General features: G+C 40.6%; 1 protein-coding gene across 1 annotated transcript; it reads right to left on the reverse strand.

Annotated features, from left to right (window-relative positions):
• On the reverse strand, positions 1-19,458 carry SLC15A1 (solute carrier family 15 member 1). The gene is made up of 21 exons (XM_066313471.1): positions 19,396-19,458; positions 19,171-19,312; positions 16,290-16,409; positions 16,032-16,131; positions 15,699-15,789; positions 13,736-13,819; positions 12,581-12,663; positions 9,444-9,530; positions 8,371-8,460; positions 7,218-7,262; positions 7,086-7,115; positions 6,876-6,964; positions 5,621-5,702; positions 4,869-4,994; positions 4,600-4,749; positions 4,152-4,201; positions 3,398-3,508; positions 3,150-3,249; positions 2,579-2,725; positions 1,658-1,765; positions 1-699 (listed from the first exon to the last, which is right to left on the reverse strand). The coding sequence occupies exons 1-21, from the start codon at positions 19,400-19,402 to the stop codon at positions 520-522; spliced, it is 2,022 nt and encodes a 673-aa protein (XP_066169568.1). The 5' UTR covers positions 19,403-19,458; the 3' UTR covers positions 1-519.
• Between the last annotated feature and the right edge of the window lie 305 nt (positions 19,459-19,763).

Here is a 19,763-nt window from a genome sequence, read left to right on the forward strand (position 1 = left end):
TTACTTGGAACACAAACAACATTTTAATCTGATCACTGCCAGAGCTTTGCTCTCATTATCTATAAGGAAGTACAAAAGAATTTGAGGTACATGTGACCTGCTGTTTTCAAGTAACAGTAGAAATCAGAGAGATCATGCAGAGAGCTTGGCTTCGATTGCTGGTTCTTGGCAAGTCTTGTTTCTTTCACAATATAAAATTGAATACAGTATAAAAATACAACTTTTCAAAGGGTCCAGTAGTTCCAAGTCTAATTTCAATATTCTAATGCTATAATATTTAAGAATGAGGTACATTAAGAGTGCAAATTCTGCTGGAGTTTCTTCAGGATACCACATTGAGTACAAGAGAGAGACTAATATTTTCCTATTGCTTCCGTAGAGAGGCTGCACTTTAACTTAAAACGGTTTTGCTTAATATCTCCCACCAGACATGTAATCCAGAGGTGTTATTACTGATACCCTGATTCCTCTGACTGCAGGAGGGTGAATGGGATTTCCATAATTTAAAGACACTAATTTTTACATTGGAGAATCAGCTTCAGATTTCTTTTCATTGTCATCTTGATCCTTCTTGTCTTCTTCCTTGCTGAGCTGGGCTTCAATCTCATTTGGATCAATATAGGTATAAAAAGAAGCCATGATAGCAAAAATGATGCAAACTACCAACAGCAGGGCAGCAAACAGCACATACTCTATCCACTGGAAAAAAAAGAAGAAGCAGAATTTATCCACCAATATTAATTTGTCAAGAGTATTACACCATTTTAGTATTTTCAGGAAATAAACTCAGAATGTGAAACTGAGTATACATAACAAGTATCATATGGCTTACAGGATTAAGTATATAATGAATATTAAAGCAACTCAGAATTGAGGCTTTTTCAGCGTTTCTATCTTCACTAAAAAGCCAAAATTCTGTGAATGCTGAAAAATTCCGCAATCTCCTTTCCCTGGAGAAACTGCAAATTGAATGAAAGACCGAGAAGGAAACTCAGTCCCTTCGTTTTGGTCAGATAATCTCACTCTAAACCAAGCCGGCACTGTTCCAATTCCACTTTAAAAGTTTTACTGCTGACCTAGTGACCACAAATATGGGCGGAGATCAAGATCAGAAACTGAAAAGCCTCAACATCTGTTTTGATGCTCTTTCTGATTTAATTTAGCTGAAACTGCCAGAGCTGTTTCAGAGACAAGCTCTTCCCTCTCTCAGAGAGCCATTTTAATTCATAACAGAACACCACTAATAAATATAGTCTTGTACAACTGCTCTTCACCGGGACAGCCACAGTTTTTATGCCCCGAAGAATGAGGTTTGAAACCAACAGAGCCAGAAAAAGGGATGTGGCAAGGATGTGGTACGAAGGTGAAGGCTCATTAGCAGTTAACAGAACGTTGGTAGGTTTTAATTCCATTCATGCAGAATTTCAGCTCAAAAGTTCACAGACTTTCTACACTGCAAGAAGAAATTTAATGCAGAGATGCTCGAAACTGCTGCTTGCAAGCAAAGCAGCCTGATGAGAGTTAAGGATGACAAACAAAAGGTAAGTAGAAACCCTTGCTGAAAAGCTATTTGTATTATCTTCCATGATTCCCCCCTGGATTAGAATTGCTTTCTCACAGTGTAATATAATTGCACACCTACTGCTTTCATGCTTACCTGCTCTTTGATTGTGGACACCCCAGCCACGATAATGACAATTATGTTACCAACAGCCACAGAGAGCAGCCATCCTGCCTGCAGCACTGCCTTCATGTTAGACGGGGACTGTAGAGACAGACATTTTAGTTTTGGTGGTAAGACTTATTTTCTGATGCATTTACTGCATTATTTACCTTGCAATAAACACTTTTTCTCTTCAGGGAAGAGGATTTCATGGTTTGGTAGGTTTTGGTGGTGGTTGGGGCTTTTTGTTTTTCTTTTTTTTGACGTATCAAAAAACGCTTTGAGAAGTAAGAGACCACTAGCACACTAACATCTTTTAGTTTATACACACTAAGAGGCATATTTTACATCTCAGGAACACATGGCACATCTGACATGAAGAAATTGATTGCATCACCTAGCAAACCACACCTCACAACATTTCCATCACTGAAGTTTCTAGATTCAGAATTAAGAGAAGAAATACACACAGATAATAAACTGGAGTCAGAAGACAAAGGAATTAAAAGTGTATAACCAAACAGTAATAAAAGAGTTACAAAAAGGCTGTATGGAGTAAATTGGTGTGGAGATAAAGTGCCTATAACCTCCCCATTTTGTATTTGAGAGCTCTCCAGTTTGATTTTACAGCAGCAGTACAGTTGCACTTATTTGCAATGGAAAACCACATGTGAGAAGGAAATCTGAGGACTGATAGTCAAGTCTTCAAATCATATAATTCAGCATAGCTTCATGGAAAACACCAAATCCTAGTGCAACAGGGCCAACTTGCATCACCCTATACAATCCTTCTAGGAACTGTGAGGGACATAGCTGATCCAAGCAACAGCACAAAACCACCACTTAAAAAAAAAACAATACATCATAGAAGATCTTAACTTGCACCAAGATTCTTAACATAAGAAGAATACTTACCTGTGAGTATGAAAACTCCAGCCCAGTGACAGAGAACAGTACTTCTCCACATGTTAGAAGAAAATACTGAGGGATCTGCCAAGCCATATGGACTGTATTTGGTGCCATATCTTCAAAGTATTTTATGTTAAGTTCATTTTCAGCACACTGGAAATTAAAATAGCATGTTAGGAACAGTAATAATGAGAGGGTGCAGTTAAGTCATTCTAAGCAGTTCTATAATCATATAGAAAGTTCAGAGTAAATAACAAATATTGCATATGAAGCACTGAATACCTAGTTATAAAGTATAGCTTTTTTACAGCAGTCAACATGCAAATCTCTGGTGTCTAACAGGGCTAAATCTTTAAAGCCATTAGTGGTGATCACAAATTCTTGCATTATGTTATTTTCATAACCATCATTATTTTTATAGTTAACAATGGCTTTATGTCGTGTTCAAGATTCCAGAATTCTACCATATATACTTAAAGACAAGAGGAATAATTCTACAAGTTGTTTGTTTTTTTTTTAATTAAAGTATCAACATGGAAAATAATTTATACTGGCCATCCAACAAGTGGCAACTCACATCATCAATTGAAATGGTGTAGGCACCGCCATATCCAAATGTCTTTGAAAGAACTTCACAATGCGGAATCAGAGGCGCTGAAATACTAATGATATATCTCCTGAAAAAGAAAAAAAAAACCAAAACCCACAGTTGAGACCATAGGTATAGTCAATTGCATGTATTACATATTTTTAAAAAGCTGTGTGCCCTTTTCCCTAGGACAAGTATATCTAGGAGATTAAATTAGGGTAAAGGAAAATGCTTACCCATCTGCTTTTGGAACGTCACTATAATTACTGACAGAAAGAGGATCCAGTGGTCCAAAATCCGCGTCACCCATAGTAACATTGACAGTATAAGGGAAATTGTTTATGAACCTTTAAAATGGAAGAGTGATTAAATAGTACACAAAACATCCATAAGTCAAAGAATACAGGTTTTACTTTTAATTATATATTGGCAACACAAGAAGTATCCAAGTCCTCCCATTTAATGCGCTCTTTTATTTTTTTCTTTTTTTAATCTATAACATTTTGGAAACAACTCTAAATCTCCTAGAAATGTGACTAATACAGAAAGCCAATTAGACCCCCATCAGCCCACTGCCTTCAGAGAACATCAAAAGTGAGCCACTATACCAGCAGTAGGTAATGCATCTACAAGTGGGAGATGTAGAAGAAAAGCAGAGAGGGGAAAAGTAGGAAGATGCTTCTTACCTAATATTAAAAAGGAGGTATAGATATGTAATTCATGCCATCTATCCAATAAAAAAGTCTAGGCAATGGGATGAAACATACACTTCCAATTTTAGCTAAATTATACCCAAAGCAGGTGTGCAAGATAACTTAAGTGAATCATGACTCCGAAGTTATCCCATCCCCTGAAACATCAGGTGACCTGTCCAGCAAGCCATGAGTTCCTACAGTACTGAAAACTGTACTTCAACAAGAGGAGTCCAGCAAAAGATAGATTGAAGAGAATCACACTACTGTCAAAATTTAGACACAAAAACCCTTCTACCTTACGAGACTTTTTCCGCTTTCTGGTTTTGAGGTGACGTTGTCCTGTATCTGGTGGAAGAGACCATTATCAAAATATGTTGTTGGCATCAGAGAACAGCTTAAACATGCAGTATTACACAGCAGTGGGAATTAACAGAGGCTTTTGAGGAGGATTCCAGACCTTCCTCTTTAGGGTCTTACTAGCACACTTCTACTAGAAAACACTATATGACCACACATCTAAGTCTTGGTGGAAGGGTAGTTGTCAAGGCACATAATGAACTGGTTAATTTTTTAAAGGACATCCTGGTGTACCCTCTGCAGCTCACCAGTCTTACTGGTAGTGCAGACACAGAAAACAAGACAAAGGAAAGAAGCTATCCAGAGCTTGTCCTCTCAGCTTCACACACGCCACATAGATGGTTGTCAAAACATTGATTTATATCCTACGAAATAAGCAGACTTACCAAATCAACACTGATACTCATTTGACTCCATTTAAATGGCAAAGTGTAGCGTTCTTTCTCTAGCAGGTCCAAAGTCATAGTTTCACTTACATTTCCAGAAGTTATGTGTAATGATTGCAGCTTAGAAGTCTCAAATGTCATGTAACCAGCCTATAAAGACAAATTGCCATGGATTTCTGTGCAACTGCATATTTGTTTACACTTAGATTTTTTTTAGCTTAATTAATTTTAATTAATTAATTAATTATTTCTCATCTTCCCTTACTTACCGCTTCATTAGGTGCTATCTCCACAGTCTGAAGTTGAGGCTGGAACTGAACTGTTGCAGGAACAGCACCCAGATTTATTAATTTGATTTGAGATTGCCCAGCTTCAGGGAAAACTGGGTAAGTTTTCTATAGGACAGAAAAAAAAAGAAACTTGAATCAAGTTCTATTACTAGTCTCACAAGCTGCCTTAGGAAAGTCTCTCATCCACAACAGACACCTCTAGATGGCTGTTCAGGATCAGCACACAGAGGTGTTGCCAATATCCCAGCTACAGGGGAAAGCTTCATTGGGTTCAGGCATGGTACCTCCCTTTGGGGCAAGGAAGGTTAGGGGAGGCAAATTCTTGCTTCAACAGCTGTCATCTTTGCTCCTGCTGTGATGATGTTTACCAGACTGTAATACCTCACCTCCACTCTAAATATCAGAAGAAGTCAAACAAATAAAGCAGTCCTCTCGTAGGCCAAGCAAGAGTGTGGTTTTCAGCTTTTAGTCTCAGTTTAAAGATTGAGGTTGCCTTTAATGCATGATGTATATTAACTGCAATGTGGTGTTTTGCAGGATGTTGTTCATTGCTAGTTAATTTTACTACACCAACCACAGTATTGCAATGTATTTCCCCTCCTTCTACTTCTATGCTTATATGATTGGCTGCAAATTTAGGAGTCTTGGTTCATTTTCCACTGAAACACAACTTTTTTCCTGAATTAACAACTAAATATTAATAGTAAATACTCCCGTGGGGCTGAACTTACATCTATTTGCACTTGCACAAGGGCAGCAGCAACAAAAGCCAAAGAGCCAAGGAACATCCCCACAGTCATCTTCTTCAGGGGCCTAGTACAACAAAAGACATGAGATTTAAGAGAAATGCCAATTCAAACCTTCAGCTGCTTGTTTTTTCCTTATACTCTGAGAAACTCAAATGGCCACAACTAAGCACATTATCACCATTGAAGGGCTGATATTATTACAGAAAGTGCTCTGCTAAGCTAGGTATCTCTCAATCCATAGTTACACTATCAGGACATACATCTTTCCTGCAGCATCTTAATAACATGTTACTCTGCATCTGCTGGGCTCTGACTGACCATAATTATTAGGTTCCTGAAAAAAAATATGGTTTTGCGGGAAGAAAAAACCCAATCCAATACAGTTGTTGGATTTAAAACAAGAAAGAGACAAGAAGATATGCCTTAAAAAAAGAAGAGTAACAACTTGTCTCCATATTGCTATGTTAAAATAAGATTGAACAAAAACCATCAGGGAAATTTGTTGAATTAGGAGACATCTATTGGAATGCAGTTAAGCTGTAAGGATAGATTTAGATATCTATTTCATTTGTGGCATCATTTATCCAGTGTAGAATATCCACAAATGAATGGCAGTGTTTCCAGCACAGCACACACCAGAGATTTTTCACAGCTATACAGAAAAATAGCATGGCACCTTAGCTCTCTGAAAATTGTTTTAAGAACTGTGTTCTCTTCTGCCTTTCCAAGCACTTTTGCAACTGCTAGTCATTTCATTAACAACATTGAAAAATAATGTGCAATGCCCCCAAAGCTCCACCTAGAAGGATCTACTGAGCCAGACTTCCAACTGAGATTGAAGGGGAAGTGTCTCAGGTCTCAGTTACTTTTAAGCCAAAAACATGGCAAATACTTAGATGTGTCTTGTATTCTTCAGGAAGGAGAGAAGGTAGACATAGGGGATGTGGAAAACAATCAAGACCATCTCTCCTGCAATCAAAAGATTTTGTCTTTTACTGAAAAACATTGTTACTCTTCTATTAGATTCTCCACTTCAAATCTGTGGTGCCTCTACATACCATTTGCAGTATTCTGGATTTCTATATTTTAATTTATTTAAAATAGTAAACCATTTTTAATATACTTATTTTTTACCCTTAGCTGAATGCTTACTCTTGTTACATTAGGGCTGGAAGAGCCTGTTAAAGAAACCACTAAAATGAGCCTCTATTGAAGTCAGACAATTGCATCAACTTACGTAAAATTCAGCTTGCATTTCTTGATTAAAGGATAAATCAAAGAATCTACAACTGGGACCATTATAACAATCAGGATTGGATTCACAATCTGGGGAAGACGAACATGAGAAAAAAATTAGGTATTTTTCAACGTGGCTTTTATAAGTAAGGACAATATGTGTATAATCTTTCAGAAATACTTGAAATAGCCAGATAGAAAATTAACATACCTGCATTTGGTCTGGTTGAATTTGAAAACCCTGGTGAAGAAAAACAAGAAATAGTTATTAATATTGTGACAACAAATAAAATGGGTCTGAAAAGTGTTAATTCAAGAAAAAAATTAATAAAAAGTAACCTACAAAATGCCCATCCATTGCTGTGGCTTGCAGTGTCCATCTTGACCCCTTAATAAGAGAAGAAAAAAATTAGATGTCACAGTAAATCAATGTTCCAAAGTTCCTTTTGAATTGTTTCCATAAATGAAGGGTTGGAAAAGACATGCAATACAGAAAAACGTAAAGCTAGCTTGCTATGGGAGTATTCTTACTATGCAATGTAAACTTTTGAGCCAAGTGGGCCTCGTGGCCCATTCTACTTCATTTACTTGTTTGTGAAATAAGGCAGAAAATAACTTAGATGCAGAAATCATCTGGAGAGAGGGCAGGGCCATCTTGTGCAGGGTACTGCCGTGTGCTGTGCACAGAAGCCACCCCAGGGCTCATATGCCACTGGCCTGAGCCCGAGCAGCCCATACATCCCACTCATCCATCCCTCCTTCATGCAGCCCAGAGGCAGCAGACAAGCCAGAGCTTGACCTGCCTGCAGCCCTCTGCCCCAGAAGACTGCCTGTAGCTGGGACAAGCGGTGACAGCTGCAGCCCACAGGCACTGGACTGAAACAGTAGGATATGGGGAGTCTGGACCAAACTTCCTATCATCTAACCTGGATAAGGCTTTCAAGCCCTGGTTCTCTCAAGTATCTTCCTAAATTCATATTTCAGTGCTTAACTATGAATGCTGCTTTTGAGAGTCTTGAGCACCCAGTCTACCAAGTGAACAGCAATTACAGGCTTATACTTCTGCTTGAAGGTGTAAGGTATTTATAACAAGGTGTGAGTGATCAAGCAAAATGACATCCAGATCATTTTAACCCTGGGGTTTGAGCTCATTTACACTAGGACCCTAAATTTCATCTGACAACTGACAATTGAAGAAACATTAGCACTAAGAAAGCTTTAAGTTACTGTTTCATCCTGAGTCCCAGGCTGTTACAAGATTTGGAAGGGCCTCAGTCACTGAATCTGTCCTGGGAGTACTCAGATAAACCGAGGTTGGCCCTGGCTGCAGATCATCTTGTACTGACATGATTAAGTGATTACCCTTTTACAATAAAACCAGGATAAAGAATTTGTTTTTCCCCACTCCCATAGGCACCTTTTATGTCTCGTGACCTCAGAGTATGTAGACTGACATGGTAGAGCTCTAATTACCAAGCCAAACAATTTCCACTTACCTGCTGATCAAAAACTGCCCAGAACATAGGGAGAGGGATGTAAAGGAAAAGCACCCTCAACACCATCTTTGTCTGAGCAATCAGCCGTTTCTGCAGAAAATAAAAAAAAATACACAAGAGGAATTGGTTTAAAAAAGGAAGTATAAAAACAAACAAACAAAGACAGTTCCAGACTGCTACTCACACCATAGCAACAGGTAAAGACCCATCATGTCATGTTTACCCACACATTGAACTTTGCATATTGTGGGTACATCTCATGATTTCTATAAAAAATAGTACAAAGTCTGCTTGTGTGTGTGGGAAGGGCTGCTAGTTAAAGGTGACTGATACCAAAGAGACTTGCATGTACACTGATGGCAGCATGAGAGTCAGCACTTAGTGCCACATTATTTTTCTAGTAATGGGGCATTTGAACCATAGGCAACTGGGGAATTTCACATAAAAACAAAGCATACAGGCAAAAGGAAAATAAAGAAGACAGGCTAAGGCTTGTGCTGCCATTGGCCACAGGGCAGAGTGGATAGTAAGCAAGGGACAAGTTGTACACTATGGGATACAAGGCTTTGAGAATCATGATAAGAAATTGTACTGAGGCTGGAGGGGATGCAGTGTTTTACCTACTTAAACTGAAATTCCAAAGCATAATTCTTGTTTCATACCAAGACAAGTAGTATGGCCCTATGCATTAACCATGACAGGCAGCATCATTTCCCTTTTCTCCTCTGCAGCTGTGAGATACAGGAAGCAGAGAAGGAAAGATAATGCTTGCTATTTTTCTAACTGAAAAACTTAAATGTTTGTATTTGTTTGGCAAGGGAAAGTCTTTTTTACATCTCCCTCGAATTTCCTTGGGCAGCCTATGATTACACAGAGCATTGAGTCACACGGCTCTGCATTCTCCCACAGGAGCTGCAATGCCAGGAGAGCAGTTAGGTTTGGCCAGATCAGCTACAGAATGATGGAGAAGCCCAAAGCTATTTGCCCAGTGCATTAGGCAATGGATCAGAGCAGACAGAGAGAAGCTGAGGGTCAGCAGATGTCACAGCACAGGAGGCTCCATCAGTACTTACATCATACTTCTCATTTGCCCAGTCCAGCCAGTGCTCTCTCTTGGGGAACTCCTTGCTGCGATGCTGAAACCTGTTTTTGATGGCAAACTGAGGAGAGACAGAAGTATGTTTAATGGGGCTACAAAGATTCAAAACTATAAATTGTTTTGTCATTAGAGATTATGCTTCTGACTTCTTGTGTTTAGAGAGTGCTAAAGGTAACTTTACTTCTATTAACTGCTCCAATCATCTAGGGGAATGTTGTTTTTAAGGCCTTACACTGCATATCCAGCAGAACATGCACTTGGGGTTAGGTGGACCAAACAGCTCCGAGCAGTCTCTCTCAGTGTGGGTTGCTGTTAGGAGCTGGAAGATCTGCCTTCTTCAGACTTACTTATGAACAACAGTAAACAGAGTAGTGTCATATGCACAGGTTTTCAGAGCTGAATGGCTGTAGGAGTGCATTTTACTACAATAAGCTCCATCTTGTAGGTATGTCTCACACCTTGGCATTGAATATACACAAGTCTAGTCTCACAAAGCCCATAAGAGTCACTGCATGGAATAACATGCACAGCCAAGCTGGGCTTTAGAAGCAGCATTCTAAGCAATGGCCAAAGTCACCTACAGAGATTTGGTTTTGACAAGGCTTACAGGATAGGCAATAGGCTGGGCTGTATAAAGCTGGCAGATTTATAGGGATGCGTTGATTTGGCACAGCCTGATTTTTTGGTAGTGAGGAAGTGCCACCATGTCTGACAGAGCCCATCTCTGATGGATCTGAAGTTGGCCACGCTACTGGCCCAATTTGAGAGGCTGGTAATGCCTCTGTGATGCCATACTTAAGAAGAAAATCCAAAAAGAACACGTGCAGCTTTTTCCCCAGTGGTGGAGAGGTGCTATGTTGGCGCTGCCCACAGCAATACACTGACTCGATGTGGCCCTGCCTAACTGCCCCTAACTAACCACATTGTGAGTGAAAAGGGCAGGGGGAGGTTGACAGCAGCTTCTCCTTCGCAGTGCCCTGCATGAAGAGAGACATTAAATAGCACCAGTACCACAGCAGCTGCCAGCACACACACAATGGCAGCAGGACCGCCCAGCTGACAGCACAAGCATGACAAGCAATTCCCTAACACGAAACCTTGACAGGATCAACTTCTCTGTGCTGTGGGATCCTGCAACAATCTTTGATTTACTGGAATTTGTTGGCAGAGGTACCTACAAGCAACAGTTTTTCCTCTAGTCAGAAAAGAGAAGGAAGTGAGGACATGAGGTGAAACAACATGGCAACACCTAAGGTCAGCGGAGAGCAAAGAGAGGAAGGAAGTGCTTCAAGCATCAGGGCCAAAATTACTCTGCAAGACATGGTGAGGGCTATGGTAAAACAAACTGTCCCCTTGTGATGCATGAAGTCCACAGGGGATGCAGAGGTCCACTCTCAGCCCATGGGGAAAGTGCTTACACACTAGAGCAGGTGAATGTTAGAGAAAGTTGTGGTCTAGTGGAAGATGTGAAAAGAGAGAGAAAGCCCCTGCTCACAGAGTTAGAAAGAGAGAGCCCTTGCTTCCAAACTAGAACAGCCTATCCTTAAAAGTCTGCACCCTGTGGATAAGTGACCCATATAACAACTATTTTGGAATGACTGTTTGCACATGGGAGGGTCGCTACTGCACAGCAGAAAAAAGACATCTGTCTCTGAGAGAATGGAAAATGATCTCAAATGATGAGCTGACCAAGACCCCCATGCCCTGTCCTCCTGCACTGTCAGTGAGAAGGAGAGAGGGATTGGGTGGGGGGGGAAAGGTGTTCTACGAGCTGAATTTTGCTTCCCGTTGTTCTCCTCTGACCCTGTTTCTGTTAATACTAAATTTATTTTACACCTTTAGATTTGAAACTGTTTTGCCCTTGGAGTGGTTTTTTTTCCCCAGTCTTTGTCTCAGCTCATGAGCCCTTCATCAATTTTTTCCCTTCTTTCGCCCTATTGGATCAAAAAAAGCTAAGGAAATTATTCTCATGGGTGCCTGGCATTTGGCCAATGACAAGCCACCACAACGGAGAATGAAAAAACTTGTACATGAATAAATGTGATCGCAAAGTTGAGGCACGGCAAAGTTGAGGCACGGCAAAGTTGAGGCACGGCAAAGTTGAGGCACGGCAAAGTTGAGGCACGGCAAAGTTGAGGCACGGCAAAGTTGAGGCACGGCAAAGTTGAGGCACGGCAAAGTTGAGGCACGGCAAAGTTGAGGCACGGCAAAGTTGAGGCACGGCAAAGTTGAGGCACGGCAAAGTTGAGGCACGGCAAAGTTGAGGCACGGCAAAGTTGAGGCACGGCAAAGTTGAGGCACGGCAAAGTTGAGGCACGGCAAAGTTGAGGCACGGCAAAGTTGAGGCACGGCAAAGTTGAGGCACGGCAAAGTTGAGGCACGGCAAAGTTGAGGCACGGCAAAGTTGAGGCACGGCAAAGTTGAGGCACGGCAAAGTTGAGGCACGGCAAAGTTGAGGCACGGCAAAGTTGAGGCACGGCAAAGTTGAGGCACGGCAAAGTTGAGGCACGGCAAAGTTGAGGCACGGCAAAGTTGAGGCACGGCAAAGTTGAGGCACGGCAAAGTTGAGGCACGGCAAAGTTGAGGCACGGCAAAGTTGAGGCACGGCAAAGTTGAGGCACGCTGTGCTATTCATGCAGATTCCACTCCTTTCCTTGCAGGATCACACTGGTGTGCAACCCCCGCGAACTTCCTTGACACAGTGGAGATCAATAAGCCTCTGCGTTGTAAATAATATTCTTTTAATAAGTAATAAGTTTTTGCTGATAAGATGTACTAGTAGCTCTGCTCTCAACTCAGCTCAAGACATGCTCGTCCCTTTACACATAAAGGTACACAAATGCAGATGGAATGATTCCCAAAGGCTGGGATAAGCTTTCACGTAACACTGATACCTTATTTTGTTTCCTATGTGTATAAAATCCACATAGAAATCAAGATATGCATAAAAAGGCAGTCTAAATCTGGAGATGTCAGTAAGAAGCCTTCTGTAATAAAGCAAAAAGCTTCAGAAACTTTCCTCATATTAAGACAGATTTCTGATTTAGACACATTTACAGAACAGTTCTAAGAGTTGCTGCCAGGGGTTTGGGGAATGTAAACAGTACTTACTCCAACACATTTGGAAACTTCAAGCATTATATTTCCTTGTGGTTTAACTTTCTTGTACAGTTTGCTTCCAACTACGAACACAACTACAATATGCAAACAGAAACCAAAAGCAACTCAGGATTAAATTAAAACAACGGCAAATAATTTGGTATGGAAACTGTAAATTAAGGAGTTAATCAGGGTGGGAATAAGCCTCCTAAGAAGCAATGCAATTGCCTATTCACATACTATCATACAGTAAAACAAATCAAATGAATACCAGCAGAATGCTTCTATTCAAGACAGAAGAACTAAATCTGGAAACTCTTACTGTTAGTGCTCAGTGGGAGGTTAGATTGAACAAGGGATGGTCCAAACAAGGGCCATTTAGGACCTTGACTCTGGCCTTGCTGTAGGAGCTCTGTTTTGGGAGCTTAGGATGCTGCAGCTCCACCTGAACTGCAGAACACACCAAGGTGTCTTCTGCTCCCAGGCCCAGGAATGTTGCTCAGCCTCATTGTCCCATGTGCAGGGCAGGACACAGACAAACCCCCACAGCCACTGTCCAAACTGGATTGGGCTCATGGGCAAGGCAAGGTCACTGGTAGCCAGATGGGCTCAAAGGACAAGGACCATGAGGGATACTGTAGTGCATAATGGCAGCCCCAGTTTCTTGGTCAACAGTAAGGCTCAGGGAGTGACCTGTAGTACAGCTGGTAAAAATTCAGGTGTTTGAGAAGTACTGACATGTTAAGTATGGGATTTCTCCAGTGCAGGGACAATTACCTCTTACACTTTACAGTCCTGGACTAGAGATAATGTCCAAAACACACATTTTATGAGAGTTCTCACCCTACCTTCAAAATATCTATTTGAACACACTAGTAATCCAAGAAACATAGGCAGTAATTTACATAGGGTACAGAATTCAAAGATATATTCATGCCTCACCCCAGCCCCATCTCACTCTCCTGGTAAATCAGTCTCTTCTGTAAAAGTGAGTGCTTCAGATTAATCCCACCCACCTCCCCACACAAGAAAAAAATTTAAGTCAGAAACTGCGGAAATGATCAGGTATTAGAGGTCAATACCTGGAGATTTCTATCACATCTTCATTATCCTGAGATTGTTAAAATCTAATTACCAAGGCAACAGGATGGCAAGAGATTCACCTACCCAAGGCAACAGCCATGAGGATCGCAGGAACTCCAAAAGCGAGCGGGTAACATTCCTGTTTGGCATGAATGCCACACTGTGAAGCTGAAGAAAAACACAACATCAAATAAAAGTCCCAGTCAGCACTGCTGATGTTTTCCATATGGTTTCTGTTCTTTGCATTCACTGTTAACTCATAGGGGAACAACAAACCTGTCTGCTGACATCCTCAGAGCAGAGGGTCAGTATCCAACGTATCTTTCATTATTGCAAGGAGGAATTAAGTATCACAGAACAGTTGAGGTTGGAAGGGACCTCTGGGCATCATTGGGGCCAACTGCCCTGCTCAACTAGGGCTACCTGGAAGCAGTTGTCTGGAATGTGTCCAGATGGCTTTTGAGTATTTCCACAGATGGAGACTCCACAACCTCTCTGGGCAGCTTGTGCTGATTCTTGATCACCCTCAGAGCAAAAAAGCATTTCCTGATGTTCAGAGAGAGCCTTCTGTGTTTCAGTTTGTGCCTATTGCCTCTTGACCTGACACTGGGTACCACTTAGGAAAGCCTGGCTCTGTCCTCTTTATTCTTTCCCATCAGGTATTATTGTACTTTGATAAAATGCCACTTTTGCCTTCTTTTCTCCAGGCCAAACAGTCTAATGACTCTCAGGATCTCCTCACAGGAAATTTATATCTAGTTTTACACTGAGACACAAAGAATTACATAGAAGGGTCAAAAGCATGTCCTTAGTGAGAATGGAACTAGATTATGAAAGTTTTGGGCTACATACATAAACAAAGATTCTAGTAATCTAAGTGTAGTCTGTTGAAAAAAAAAAATCCCAATCACCAGCCCCCTCCCCTCCTTTGCATTGGTCACAGATTTGACTCCATTGACTTCAAGCACACATCCTAAAGGGATGCTCCAAGTAAAAACATAGCTACCAGCAATATAAAAAAAAAAAAAAAAGACTAAACAAAATTATTACATTCTTCACCATACTTCTTCTAAGAGAATTAGAGAGTATGTTTTGGAAAAAAAGTTAGCTTGCAGATAATTAATCCCTTGATTTAGTTGTATTAGTCTTTGGGTTAAACCTCTGCAGGACATAACAGTTAATCACTTCCCTCAGCTCGATTTGTCATTCTTTTCCAAGGTATTTTTCACCCTGTATCAGCAAGAAAGTAAACTACAAGCTGTGCCTTATGAATCTCTACTTCATTTTTTTGGGAAAAGATAGAATTTGCATTAAGCAGACATTCAAAACTCTTCTACAGAGTCTTTTCCAGTCAAGAAATCCAAAGGCCAGGAATTTAGCCCAGTGCTTTTGAGTTATTCCAGAATTCACACGCTGTTTCCTTGCATTTGAGAAAAACAGCCTTTTGAAACTGCTGGCAAGTGTATCCATATGGCTCCATCTGTGTAAGCTTGTCACAGAAATCCCTGTGCATATAGGTTAGCAAATTGCTGGGGTTTGTTTAGGATCATGCTATTCTTTAAAAGCAAAAGAGAACATAACTTTCTTATTTAACAATATGAAAAACTATTTACTTTCTCACATGGATTAATATATTCCTACATGCATAGATGCTTCTGTACTAGCATGGGCATGCTTCCAGAGAAGTCTCTCCTCTTCCTTTCTCAGGAAGCAATACAATTCTTCCTAGTGTGATAGTTTTTAAGGTATTGGAAGAAGTGACACATTTGTACCTTTGTGGAATTAAAACATGCATTAAGCATAGAAGCTATTAGCTCCAGCATGTCTTTTCAGATCTAGCACTTCTCATCCTAAAGACAAATAAGATTTTCAACTAGCTTGTTTTTGAGAGTGCTTCATCTCTGAGAAGTTGGATGACACGCTGAAGACTATTTGCTAGATAACTCCAGTGTGTCAGAGAACAGAACTTTAATTTAAATCTAATTGGACTGCAATCCAACACTCCTTTTCTGGTGTTTAACAATTGTCAACAAACATGTGACCTTACCTCTGAGAGTTGGAGTTATGAGAGTAGATAGGAGACTTCCAGCATTAATGGACAAATAAAAGAGAGAAAAGAAGGTACTCCTTTGCTTTTCCTACAAAGTAAAAACAGAAAGATGTTTAGAAAGGCTTAGCTGCAACCACGACAATGAGCCTAGATCAAAAAATCAGCACCTCTGTTTTCAAAGTTCAGGACAAATAATTAACTAGCTCCTTCTTCAGCTCCTCAGGAAAACACTGCAGTAATGCACCTGTCTAAACATGTCTATTATTAGAGGACTATAATAGTCAAACATTAGAGTGTCTGTAGAACTGAAAATCTGGAAGACATTGTTACCTGATCATCTTCAAACTGATCTCCACCAAATGCCGACACACAAGGTTTGATCCCACCAGTACCAAGGGCAATAAGGATCAAGCCAATCATGGACAGAGCACTGGAACAAAGAAGAAAAGAAAAAAATAATTTTGTGTTAGTTCTTACAGCATACATAATAGACTGGTTGAAAGATAGTTGAAATTCAAGTAGCATAAATTTAAGCTGTCCCATCCTTCACCAGCCTGGGGAAAAAAAGATGTGTACAAGGCAACTCACATGTTCACTGCTACATTATCAGGAGAGCCATCCTGGTTACGATCCGTCAGGTCACTTATGGACCCCACAGAGAGCACTGTCTGCCCAATTGCATAGACAATGGACAGGTAGAGAATGGTCCTGTGGTCAAGAGAGAAGATATATTTTCTTAGATATGTTAACACACTTACACACAGATAATTACACAGCTAATGCAGACTTCTGCTTACTTTAAAGATTCCTGGTAATGAAAACAACTAACAGATAAAGTAAGTTATGGACTGAGCCTGTCAAAAGCTACTATAAAAATCTAGCCACACGTCACTGCCACAGTAATTCTATTCTTTTTATTATTATAATTATCCTAGGTAGCCTCTAATTATTTAAGCAAGGCAAGATAACAAATGGATTCTATAGGTATCACCAGGTCATGGGAAATATGTATATATCTTCAATGGTTATCTTTTTAAATATTGACTCAAGAATGCCATTTTCATATATTTTATATGCTGAAGATCAAATGGACTACTCTGCAAAACTAAAATCTACCATTTACACTGATTTAAGTATCATTAAACATTCACTACATTATTTTATATTTTAGTTGCGGGAGTAAAGAAAAAATAAAAAAATCTGTTTCAAACATGGAAATCGCCCTGAAACACTGTTGTGAGTAACAACTCTATATCCTCACTCTCTTGGCTGTAAGTGTACCAACATTTTTACACTCACACCTGAGTGAGAGCAAGACTGAAGAGTGCAGGCTGCAGGTTTCAGCCTGACTTCCTCTGCCAGGAGGTGCCTAGGATGATAGTACTGCATAATCACCAGCCCTCCTACCCTGGCTTTCGGGTCCAATCCTCTTTTCTGTAAGTAAAAACACATTCCATTTTAACTTTGTTGGACCTTAAGTACGTGGCTGTATTTTAACCCACGTTCACTTGTGTCCTTGGGTGGGCCTCTGTTCAATGGGCACAGACACAGATCTCCAGTTCGGAGTAAAAGCAGGAAGAACAAAATGCATTGGTATGAAATTATTTAAAAACCCAGTTTTCAGGAGTAGTCCCAAACCCAGTGCAAGGCCTGACCATGAAGGGCAATGCTCAAAGACCTAGAAAAATTCAGCTACTCGACACAGGCAAGAGATCCTCAGAGCAAGCTTGGAGCAGCACCCTGACACAAGAGGGACATTGACCAAGTTCCCCTCCCTTTAAACAAGTGTTCTCTGACTTAAAATTGCCCTTGCCTGTAGCAGAGTAAAAAAAAAAATCTATAAAGTGGGGCAACAAGGAGTCTGCTATTTAATGGCATTTAATAGATACAGTTGAATGGGTAATTTTTAATAGCCCTTCCATAGAGTTACTTTAATTACCTAACAACCTGGGAAAAATTTCCAATTTAAGTTGAACCTGAGCTGATCAGGAGAGAAACTTCTGGGTTTTATTTGTTGGGCTTATAAACCCATTGCAAAGACTTACTTAATTGGCAGTGCATTGATGGCACACAATTAAAAAAAATAATAACTGTGTTTTCTGTACTATTTTCCCCAAGAAATTCAGATCCAACAGTATGTGAGTGGGGCCCAGCATGCTCCCTGACAGACATTGCACAAAGTACATGGACTGTGGAAGACTGGAGTCTCTCCTTTAAGAGAGAGACTTAAGAGATGGCTCCTTAAGAGAGAGACATTTTTAACACTGCCAAGGTAACCTCTTCTTCCTCTTGTCATCGGAGTTTTTTAAATTCTTGTTTAAGCCTTCCTCATGACACCTTGCTGCATTTTTGGGTGGTAAACCTCAATGCTGTATTCTAAAGCACATTTGCTCTTGTTTAAGCCATCCCAACAAGCTCCTTATTAAAGGGTCTGGGCCTTTCAGTTGTGGCACTGGCATAACCAAGTACCAAAGGAGAAGAGATGCAAGGTCTGCATAGCTTCATCTTGATAAAATGAATAAAAGCCAAAATAAATTTCAAAAATAAACCACAGCATCTAAACAAGTGAGTGCACAATATATTTAGGCTGCAATCTGTAAGACATCCTGCTAGCTGCAGTGAGTTTGCACTGCTCAGAGCAGCTGCACAGAGCACACAGGGCTGTGGTCACAGCCCTGGGCTCCCAGGGGCTGTCATAACAGCGGAAGACGACAGTGCAGCTGACTGCACATCTCTTATCTCTGGGAGACCTTTGGCAAGTCCGCTTATATTCATGGCTCATAACCCTCCATAAAATCTACATTGTGCTTTCTTTCAGGTAAAGTAAACACTTTTAGAATCAAAACATCAGGAAAAGAGAGGGAGATAAAGCTGTTGGAAATAATCTGATTACGTTTCAAAGCACTTCAGTGGTACTATCCTGACCAGCTAACCTAAAGTTAAAGACACAGAAGACATCATTTAGAGAAAGGATTGCTACTCAGTAAGACCCCTCACTGAGCTGTCAATTCTGAAATCACATAGTATTTCAAAACTTATTCTAAGGCCCAGTTAACACCAGATAACGCAGCAATTCACTATTTTTTGGCCACTTACAACAGGCAAAGAGACTGTTCTACATAATTATAATCCCCAGTATCTATTTGCACAGCTTGGTGAATACTCTCCTTAGTTTTGCTTACATTTTTTCCAGGTGAGAGGGAAAACATGCAGCATGCTGGGAAAACACGTTACCACCCTTAACCAACTAGCAGAACTGGAACATCTGTTAATTCACAGTGCATTTTCAAGTTTGAGCTGAATCAATTAAAACCCCAAGCTTTGGTGAAATAACAAAAAACTATCCTGGAGAAGTCAACACTAGCTCTGAAGCTGTTATTCACAGCTGCATTTCTAGGTGATGGTTTAAGTAACATTGATTTTAGGATAGCTTTTAAGATCTTGGGTTGCTTTCAGAGGAAGCACTCACTTAAACTTTCCCAGCCAGGAGTCCGCAATGATTGCTCCAAGGATCGGTGTCAAGTAACACAGAGCAACAAATGTGTGGTAGATGGCAGTGGCAAAGTTGTCATCCCAGTGTAGGAAACGTGTGAAATACAGAGTGAGCACAGCTGTAGGAAGAAGAACAAAACAACAGGTCACAAACCCAAGTCAGGCCTGGGTAATGCCCAGCACAAGGAGACAAGGGACGTACCTTTCATGCCATAGTAGGAGAACCGCTCGCAGAACTCATTGACGACGATGAAGAAGATGCTCACAGGGAAGCCAAGGCAGAGCACCTGGAGGCAAGAGACCGTGTGAGCTCAGAGCTGTGCAACCTACACTAACACTCTTCACTGCAACCCACAGCTTAAGCAAGTTCAACATGGACTCGGTGTGAGTTGGTACTCAAGGTCCAGAGGCTGCACAGGCATGACAGTAGTTTACCTGAACCATGAGTCAGTTCTCACTTTCCTCTCTTGGTCCCCAGAGGTCTGCACATTTCTCATCTGCCCTTTGCAAGAGACCTTTAGCAAGGCTAGAAATGATTTTTAAGTGTTGCACTATGCACATTTGAGGTTT

This window comes from Sylvia atricapilla, chromosome 2 (assembly GCF_009819655.1).
Source record: "Sylvia atricapilla isolate bSylAtr1 chromosome 2, bSylAtr1.pri, whole genome shotgun sequence".
NCBI classification, from domain to species: Eukaryota; Metazoa; Chordata; class Aves; order Passeriformes; family Sylviidae; genus Sylvia; species Sylvia atricapilla.